The sequence below is a fragment of the Poromitra crassiceps genome (genome assembly GCF_964638095.1).
Source record: "Poromitra crassiceps genome assembly, chromosome: 20".
Classification (NCBI taxonomy): Eukaryota; Metazoa; Chordata; class Actinopteri; order Beryciformes; family Melamphaidae; genus Poromitra; species Poromitra crassiceps.
The window spans coordinates 28,896,895-28,907,146 of record NC_139637.1 but is presented as its reverse complement, the minus strand read 5'-3'; the positions used below and the strand labels follow the sequence as shown (position 1 = coordinate 28,907,146).

The 10,252-nt window shown below is 42.9% G+C and overlaps 1 protein-coding gene across 1 annotated transcript in view; it reads left to right on the top strand.

The window, feature by feature from the left end:
- Positions 1 to 4,148, top strand: part of igsf21b (immunoglobin superfamily, member 21b) — a gene marked incomplete at both ends in the record, with an annotated part of 14,686 nt that extends 10,538 nt beyond the window's left edge. Inside the window, 4 exons of the mRNA XM_083657028.1 lie at positions 1,232 to 1,346; positions 2,281 to 2,381; positions 3,181 to 3,373; positions 4,081 to 4,148. Coding sequence (XP_083513154.1) covers positions 1,232 to 1,346; positions 2,281 to 2,381; positions 3,181 to 3,373; positions 4,081 to 4,148 — 477 coding nt within the window. The remainder of the gene's footprint in view (positions 1 to 1,231; positions 1,347 to 2,280; positions 2,382 to 3,180; positions 3,374 to 4,080) is intronic.
- Positions 4,149 to 10,252: the final 6,104 nt, after the last annotated feature.

Sequence of the window (10,252 nt, the reverse complement as noted above, 5' to 3'; positions counted from 1 at the left end):
GGACTACTTGATCACACAGGGAGCACAGGTAGACCTAGCTGATCAGCTTGACTACACGCCTCTCTCCTGGGCCCTGAGCCACGGTCACCTGGACTGTGTCTGGATCCTCCTGGAAGCCGGGGCCCGACCCTAACAGAAGCATATGGCGGGGTCCTTGGACCCCTCTATACATCAGTGCTGAAGACAACCGCCTGGACTGCTTCCGCCTGCTGCTCCAGGCCGCTGGCGTTATGACCCGTGACGTGGCTTCTCTCCTGCTGGAGGTGGTGCTGCGTAACAGGTGCAACACGGCCTTCGTCCAGCTGCTGCTGGACTATGGCGGTGACCCGGCCCTGGTGACCGCAGAGCAGGCACAGCTAGGGGAGAGGGCGGATCCCAACGCCCTCAGGGTCTTTAGTGAGGCCAGGAAATGTCCTGGCAGTCTGTCCCACGTGTGTCGGATCCGGATCCACCAAGTGCTGGGCACACATCGCCTGAACCAGTCCACTCCCTACCACTAACACAAGTGATGAAGGACTTCGTACTCCACCAAAACTGACTTGAAGCTTGAAGGGAGTCCGTTTATTTATTTTCATTTCCTAGATTTAGTTCTTCAGTGACTGTGTTTCAAACAGATCTGGGACCAGAGATTATATACCATCAGCATAAACTACCTGTAGCCAATCCTACTACTTGGAGAGCGTTAATTTGAGTGTGTCCGTGTGTGCTCGGTTCATCGTTTCCAGGGTCCCCACCCCAGAGATTCTGTTTCTCTTAATATGACGTGAGGTTCAGTTAGCTTTGCACAGAAAGAGCCAGGAGAAATACTTTTTTACTTTTATACTTGATTAGATTTCAGAGCCTGTCATTTTTTACTTTTACTTGAAACAAGTTGAATCAGTACTTCTACTTTTACAGTACCAGAGTCTTTATTTAGACAAGTAACTGTACTTCTACTTAAGTAAAGAAGGTGTGTACTTTTCCCATCTCTGGTCTTTATACATCTTAAAACATGTTTGTAAGGGATATTGTAAGTTAAATAGTCTTAGAATTATATTAATATGACGTGAGTTTCAGTTAGCTTTGCACAGAAACAACGGTATACTTTTTAATTTTACTTTTACATTCCAGAAAATGCACTTCTTTTTTAAACTTTACTTGAGTAAACAAGTTGAATCAGTACTACCTTTTTTTACACAAGTACCTGTACTTCTACTTGAGTAAAGAATATGTACTTTTCTCATCTGTGGAGGTGAGAGCCAAGCTGACCTGGAGGCTCAACCCTCAGCTGGACAACCAGGCTCTGTTCAGCTGTGTGGTGAAGCACCCCGCGCTCTCCATGCCCATGCAGCACGAGGTCACACTGGGTGAGTATAGAGGCACGTCACACACCAGCTATGTTCACATGGAGAGAGAACTCCTGTCCTTAAGATGCATGTAAACATCATACTGTAACTGGGTTGGAATAGCCATGTTCACCTCATTCTCTGAGGGTGACACTCACATTAAACTAGTTACTGTGTCATGGAGACATCTTAAAAGATCAATTCCCATCAAAATTAGTGTTATCAATTATCTACTCAGCCCCATGAGCTTTTTAGTCCACAAAACATCTGTGGAGTTTCACAGCAAAACAATGTTGCAGAATTCTCCTAAACAATTCAAGTGGATTGTAAAACTTGTAAAAAAACATCCATACTGAACACCTGGCGTAATCCAAGTCTCCAGAAGACTTCTTCGAGATTTCAGCTAAAAACAGGGTGGAAATGATGTCTTTTCAAGTCAACTGGTTGAGGGCTTGTGGGGACTTGGATTATGCCAGGTGAGCCTAAGTGGGCTGAGGTTGTTGTTTATGTTTGATTGAAAGTTGGACCCCATCCACTTCAGTTGAGTAGAAGAATTCTGCAACAGTGGTTTAGAACTCGTGGGAATGTTTTGTGGACTAAAAAACTTCACCCACCTTCCATCAACTGTTCCTCACCTTTGATTTTCACTGTCTGTCAGACTCATCAACTGTTCCTCACCTTTGATTTTCACTGTCTGATTCAAGATTCAAGATTCAACATTTATAGTGTTATTGGTGTATAATGCGATGATGTGGTGTTGAGATGTCCAAATTATGCATGGAGATTACAGCATGCATCGCGCAAACGGTATTACAGGAAATGAGAGATGGGAATCTGTCACTTCACTCACTTGACACATCAACATAGGTTGAAAGAGTCAGACAACGTTTTGAAAATGTTCAAGTATCACAACAGTTTCAATGGCAGTCCAATGATTATTTGTTTTTTCTCCCAGCTGCTCCTAGAGGGCCTAAACTGTTGATGAGCCCCAGTCAGGCCAAAGTGGGAGAGACTGTCCGGATTGCTGTCCAGGGCTTCCAGCTAGGGTCATCTGCGGTAAGTTTACCCCGGTCGAGCGCTTTTGGTGGGTCCTCTAAGATAATTCATAATCTTCCAGGGATGATAGTTACCAGCCCTTTTATTGTTGCTTTTACTGTGACCATTTTTTTCCGAGGAAAAGTCGACTGATCTCTGTGCTCCTTTCCAGCATTTCCTTGCTTCACATTCCAGTTCCACACATTCACACTGGGAGCTGCCGAGGACAACCATATGGCTCATTTCCACCATATTTTACAGCCCTGCACAGCTCGTCACCACTCGGCTCTACTCGTTTCGACCCGATGGATGTTTTGCTTCCACCGCTGCTCGATCTGCCCCCGCCCACCCCGCCCACACCTGGTCGCCATAGCGACCGCATATCTGCCCTCCGCCCATAACCGAAGTAGGCTATAACATATAACGTTAAAATTAAATCCATAGTAGAGTAGTTGTAGCATTTTCTGCTTCCATACAGTTGTTATGAAAGGTGAAATAAGCTATAGAGATCAAAACCGTGTTTTGAACCAGGATGTAAAGATGTTTACTCCTGTTGCAAAGACATTTTAACATGGAGTTGAACGGGGAATGACTCCCTTTTGGAGCCAGCCTCAAGTGGCCATTCGAGGAACTACAGTACCACTTCCACGGCATCCTCTATCAAAGCCCGAGCTTTCCATCTGATGGCAGTATAAGATCCTTCTTACTAATTGTTATTGTTGAGGAATAAGAGGTCATTCACTTTCCCAAGCCACCTTTTCGCAGTCAGTCCAGGGATTTGACCGGGTGACCTTCTGCTTGTGTTTGTGCCTTGGTGCAGAGCGAGGTGTTTCCTGAGCCTCTGTTCACCTGGAGCAGAGTTGGAGGTCTTCTGCTGGACGGCAGAGAGCAGCATGAGGGGAGGGAGCTCATCCTGGAGCGAGTTCCTGCCTTGCTCAACGGCTCCATGTTCCGCTGCACCGCACAGAATGCTCTGGGCTCCACGGACACCCACACCCGTCTCATTGTGTTTGGTGAATCTGTTTGTAGCGGGATTATTTTTCAGTCATTCTCGCAAACGGGTGCCATTTCTCCTCCACCTGCAAAAAATATAAAAATACATGAATTTAAAAAAATCATCATGAGCAAACTTTTTTGTTTATCCAAAAAATGAAAGATTATGTTAATCCTCTACGAAAAAAACATACGTTCCCACCACAGACACAAGATCCTTAAAATATTTGCCTTTCCCCGTCACAATAAAACTGCATGGGGTGGTATGTGATGGGTAGTACATTTAATCCTAAAATGGTGACAGTTCTCCTTGTGGTCAAGTTCCTGACCTTACATGGTGTGCATTCAATTTGAAATATTTTCTAGTATAAATATTTTAACGCATAACCATAACTAACCCTAACCCTAATATTGTAGATGCAAATGTCATGTTGGTCAATACGGACAGGGTGAAAATGGCCATGTACTGTACAAATGAAAAATTATTAATAATAGTATTACTCTTTAAGAATAGTATTTTCTCATATATCATGTTAACAAGAACACTAGAATTATTCGCTTTAAGATTGGGAAACACACTTTGGCACATTTCTGTGCCTTATGCACCTTATCAAACATTGCAGACACAAGATTCTCCGTTTGGGAGAACGACACTTGATAATCATTCATATAATTTGTGCATTGCACTCACAGTGAACGTGATATTTTTTGTTTCATATTTTTACAGAGAACCCAAGACTTAAGAAAGGAAGAGAGCATTTCATTGGTAAACAAAGGACGTCTTACAACTGTTAATGCAATCATTTCCTTTGAATGTAAATGTAATAAACTATTAATGTGATAATAATTAGCCAATAGTGTAGCAATTTGGTTCATGTAAATTAATACATGTTTGAAAACTTAAAATGTCAGTGTTTCCATGTCATTAAACCCAATAATGTCATAATTAGTCCACAGGAAAATGTTTATCAATAGCTTTCATTACATTAAAGGGATTTGTTGTGTTAACATATTTTTTTAACAGAATGTCATTTGCTGAAACTTATTATAATGTGAATGGTTTATTGTATTAATGGGAGGGTATAGCCACCTAAACTCATTTTACCCAGCTTTTTAAGAGACGGAAAAGAGTTTACTTAGGCTGACAGAAATGTTTGTGACAGTATCAAACCGATATGAAGGTAGGATCTTATAAGGGGGGAAAGCACAAGTTGCAATTATGAAATAATTTGAAGTTTTTAACAGCCGTAACAACAGGTGGTCAATTAATAATTCAGGCTCTTAGGTATTAATCTTAGGCCACGTTTAGACGACAGACAACGGTCTCTGCATAAAAGGGCAAACTGTTGTTGCGTTTTGGCCTTTGGTTCCAACTTGGCCTTTGGTTTATACACAGTGTTGTGATAACGATAGACCCTTTTCACGGGGGCCATTTTGTGTCGAAAAGGCAGAATAAACACAGGTGCAAGCAAAACACTAATGAGGGTTTCCAAATACAATCATGGAAGTTGGAAACCCTCATTAGTGTTTTGCTTGCACCTGTGTTTACCCACTCTAGAACCTGGTTTCACTTTCTTTTTTCTTGCATTTTCAGGCCCCAATAATACCGTTGGCATGGAAACAAAAATTTGCTGTTTCATGCACAGAGCGTTGTCGTGTAAGCTGGGCCTTAATTGCTATAACTGCTGTAATAATGCATGAAACCCTTGTTTTTGTCCAGCCACAGACGCCGCCCGCCATCACCAGTCACTTGGATTAACCTCCATCTTGCTGCTGCTGACTTTAACACCAGAGCTGACGTGAGCCGCCTCCTCCTCATCCACTAATGTCGCAGCCCATCTGTCTGTGGCACCTACTGTCAAATAAGCCCTTACAGAAGGATGTTCAGAGAGAAACCGCCACCCAGCTGTCTGCAGCATTCAGTGCTGGAACATTCAAAGTGTGGAACTTCAAACCTGGAAAAGCCCCTCAGGCGCTTGAGACTGCTGGTATGCCTTTCTGAAATGCATCATGAGAAACAAAGTGGTCAAAACATGTAGAAGATACCAGTCACTCTTACCATGCGTTCACATTGTAAGCAACTTGGTTGATGGGTTGCATTCTGCCTGACTGTGTGAGCAAGTAAACAAGAAAAATAAGCCATGTACTTTTTTGTTGCTTTATTGCCTTTCATAAAATTACATTGAGTAAAGCTAGCTAGCAAGCGCTAATTAGGTAAATTAAAATAAAATAAAATAATTAGGAAAAATAAACAGAAAAAAACGTACCATTGAACCTGTTCCACAAGCATCGTTTTCGGAAATATATAGTTTTTGAAATAACAAGACAAGGTCAAACCTAGCATAGCTGGCCCACAGTGTTGCCAATTCTCCTTCCTAAGGAAAGTAGCTATGGGCAGCTCAGAAAGTCGTCAGATGATGCAAATCAATATAAGGCTGCACTTATGCATAGCCCATTTTAATATTAACTGCTTACTCCACAGGGGAAGCTGTGTGTGTGTGTGTGTGTGTGTGTGTGTGTGTGTGTGTGTGTGTGTGTCTCTCTCTCTCTCTCTCTCTGACCACATTTTCCGGCCGATCAATGGTGGAACTTCATCAAAGCTGGTGCCGCTAGTCGTGGACCAGCAAAAAAAAAATTGAGCGAGAACTGTGAAGCTTTGAATAGTTGTAGAACTTCCTGAACAAAAAGATTATGTGCCTGGTCACATAATCTCATCTCACGGGTTCTCCTATCACAGCTATGCCGACGACACTCAACTCTTTCTTTCTTTTCCCCCTGACGATACCCAAATTGAGGCACGCCTAGCCGCGTGTCTCAAAGACATTTTAACCTGGATGACCGCCCATCATCTAAAACTCAATCTTGACAAAACGGAACTTCTTTTCATCCCCGGAAAAAACTGCCCTCTCACAGACCTCTCCATCACCATAGAAAATACCACTGTACGGCCATCTAAAACTGTCAAAAACCTAGGTGTAATTATAGATAATCAGCTTTCAACCTCATCATTCATCTCTGCAACCGTCCGCTCATGTAGGTTCTCACTGTACAATATTAGAAAAATCCGCAAATTTCTCACTAGGGAGGCAACTCAACTTCTGGTACAGGCACTTGTTTTTTCCCGCCTTGATTATTGCAATGTTCTCATGGCGGGGCTACCTGCCTCGGCCTTCCAACCCCTCCAGCTCATCCAGAATGCAGCTGCCCGACTGGTGTTCAATCTACCTAAATTCTCTCACGTCACTCCCCTTCTCCGCGACCTCCACTGGCTCCCAATTATAGCCCGCATTAAATTCAAGACTCTTGTACTGGCCTACCGGGCAGTTCACCGGTCAGCCCCTACCTATCTGCAATCTTTGGTCAGTTTTCAAACAACCAACCGTCCCCTCCGCTCCTCCACCTGCACAGCTCGCCTTGCCCCTCCATCACTACGTGACCCTGGGGGCCGCTTGGTCCGCTCACGACTCTTTTCCTCCCTGGCTCCTCAATGGTGGAACGAGCTTTCCCCCTCTGTTATGCTGGCTGACTCGTTAGCCATTTTCCGCCGGAGACTAAAAACACACTTTTTCGAACTACACCTGGGCCCCTCCCAAAAGTGATGTGTGTATTTTATGTTCCCGTTTTTGTTTCTGTTTATTGTTGTTTATTGTTGCATTTTATTGCTGTATTTTTATGCATTGTAATATGCTGTAAGTCGCTTTGGACAAAAGCGTCTGCTAAATGAAATAAAGTAAAGTAAAGTAAAGTAAAATCACATTGGTAGCATTAGAGAAACAAGAGACACCGATATGTCCATATTCCATATACAGTCAATGGGTAGCACAGAAATCTCACTGGTGATACTGACGAAAAGTTCAACTTGCCATGTTGCTTGCAGTGTGGATGCATGGTTACTCTTTATGTGTTGCTGTCATCCTGTTAGCTTAGCATATGTTCTCTTTCTTTGGCACATCATCTGAAAAGGCCAGTGCACTGAAAATCAATACTGTATCTATGACTTTTTAATGAATAGCATGAATGAGATGAATGTGTAGTCTGGTTAACTTCAAAGTTTGGTTGTCTGAAAGGGAATTTGGCCTCTACTTGATTAAATTTGTTCATTTTGCGTGTTGGCAATTTTGGAGACTGGTGTCATTGTCCAACATTGTAGTGTATTTGTGTGTGTGTGTGTGTGTGTGTGTGTGTGTGTGTGTGTGTGTGTGTGTGTGTGTGTGTGTGTGTGTGTGTGTGTGTGTGTGTGTGTGTGTGTGTGTGTATGTGCGCGCGCATGTGTGCGTCTGTGTGCGCGTGTGTGGTATGTTTATAAAGTTGATAGATTTTATTAGAACTTTTAGTTTTACTATTTTAAGTAATTACGCAAGAAATAAATGAGTGCAACCTGCTTTTTATAACCCTTATTATCCAACAAGTTGAGTAAGAATTGACTCTTAACAGTATACAGTGTGCAGCAGTATCTGATGTGAACAGGGGAGGAGTCACACCTAATCCAGGACCTGCAAAGTAGGCTCTAAAAACAATAGCCTGCCCTGTGGCTCCTGCATGACTGTACATGCTAGCAGGAGGATGCTAGCAGGGATAACTGTGGTTAGTTGGGAGACCATCTGGTGCTGGAAGTGGTGTTGAACGGCTTTTTGAAAGAGTGGGGGTGTAACAGGTCGACTGGGCTAAAAAAGTGGCCCAGGAATTTGTCTCTGGTCGGCCCATTCTCCACAACGACAACGACAAAGCAGTTGTCAGATAGGGTCTGGATCTTTAGAGACCTTGATTTCTGGATTCTTGAGATTTTGATGTAGGTAATTGATTGATTGAAAAGTTTATTTCTATAGGGACAGATACATAAGCATAGCGCATTCACAAGAAACAGTCTTTGTTATATATCCTAACATTTATAGCCTAAGCTAGTTTGCAATGTTTGTCCCTGTCAATGTTTGGCGAGATGATTTTTCCCCCCCAAAGTTTTATTTTTATTTTTTTTACAAATGTAATTAAAAATATTTTGCAGTGCACTATGTTCCTTTCTTGTTTGGGAATGTTTTGGGAAATGATTGCATTATTGATATACTGAAAATGTAGCCTATTTAAATAGAATTATCAACAATAACAATCAAGGAAGTTACATGCTTGTAGGCTAGAGAAGAAGAAGAAGCGCGCATGCGCGCACATGTTGTGTTGAACCAATCAACAACCAATACGAATTGTTTAATCTGGCAATAAAGAAATGTGAACTTGACATGCTATTTTAATAGCCTACTCAAAAATGCACCTCCCACTATACAGCAAAGAGAGGAGTCAATGTTTCTTGATATAATCATTGCAATTCACATCAGAATAATTAGTCGTCATTAAGTTTGCTGATAATATTTCTATCATGTTAAGTCTGTGTCATGTTAACTGGTGTATTCAGAGCAAATAGGGAGATATAGAGCATTATCATCATGCTATATATCTCCCTCTTTGCTCTGAATGAGTGAGAAAAGGAGAAAATACTGAATAATTACATCACAACAGTATCCTAATGTTAATTTAAAATGAAATATTCCTCTAAATATGGCCAAAAAAAAAAAAACGTAATTTTTTTTTCCGTCCCTTCCTCCCAGCACCCCCTGCTTAAAGTGACTTCCAGCGGCCCTGCCGACCGGGCACATAAATGACAGTGTCGTCTGCGTACATTTGCAGGGATCCCTGCAGAATCTGTTCTACATTCTAGTGAGGTTGATTGTTTGTTATTGATGATGACGCATTGTTCACGGTTGCACATAGGATTTAAACCATTGTAATGTGTCTGAGAAGTTATAGTTGGCGAGTTTGGAGAGTAATGTGACAGTACATCATAAAACGAGCCAAACCCAACTACTACTATAAACACCTTTGATCGTAGGCTTTGCAGCCAGGTGGTTCAAGATGATTCTCTGTGAGCCCTTCTTTAGTGAGTATCTTCAGTTGACTTGAAACAAAAGACAAAGACAGGGTACAGCAGGGGTTTTCAAAGTCTGAGACATGTGGCCCTCCCCTCGGACAAAGCTCTGGGGAAGTGGGAAAACAGTCAAATTCCCCAAAACTATCTCTGAGCTACAGTATCTCTTTAACCAAATCACACACATGAGACTATTCTACCCTTCTGTCTCACCACTGTGTGACAGGGGACAGGTGTCAGAGGGCACACTATCTCATGCCTTCTGGTTCTGCCCTTCATTAAAGGGATTCTGGACCAAAATATTTGATTGGCACTCTTAAGGCCTACAAAATAGTCCTACAGCCGGAGGCAGAACTCGCCATCTTCGGCTGCTCGGAGTCCTCTCTGAACTTCCCTACAGCTGTGCAACAATCTCTGACACTGGGGACAACTGTCACCAAAAGACTAATTCTGTGTCTCATTCGGGTGTCTGATGGACATGATTTCTGTTATACAGATGGAGACACTCAGGTCCCTGAGCACCAACTCATTTGGGAGGTTCTCAACTATATGGGACACCTTTTTGGCCTATACTTTGACACGGTTAAGAATGACAGGTGATCGAGGTTGGGGGCTGTGGATGGCTCGCCTGGCTGGTATCTCATGGACTCCTTGCACATTATCTATTACAAACATAAATGGTAAATGGTAAATGGCCTGCATTTATATAGCGCTTTTATCCAAAGCGCTTTACAATCAGTAGGTAGTCTACATTCACCCATTCATACACCGATGGCGGCAGGCTGCCACGCAGGGTGCCTACACACCATCGGGAGCAAGGAGGGTTAAGTGTCTTGCCCAAGGACACAACGACAGCAGCTGGGAGGGAGCGGGGATCGAACCGCCAACCCTTGCGTCATTGGCCGACCCGCTCTACCTCCTGAGCTAAAGCCGCCCCATAAAGCACCTCATGCGGCTGGGAGCACCACATTGCAATGTCGATGAT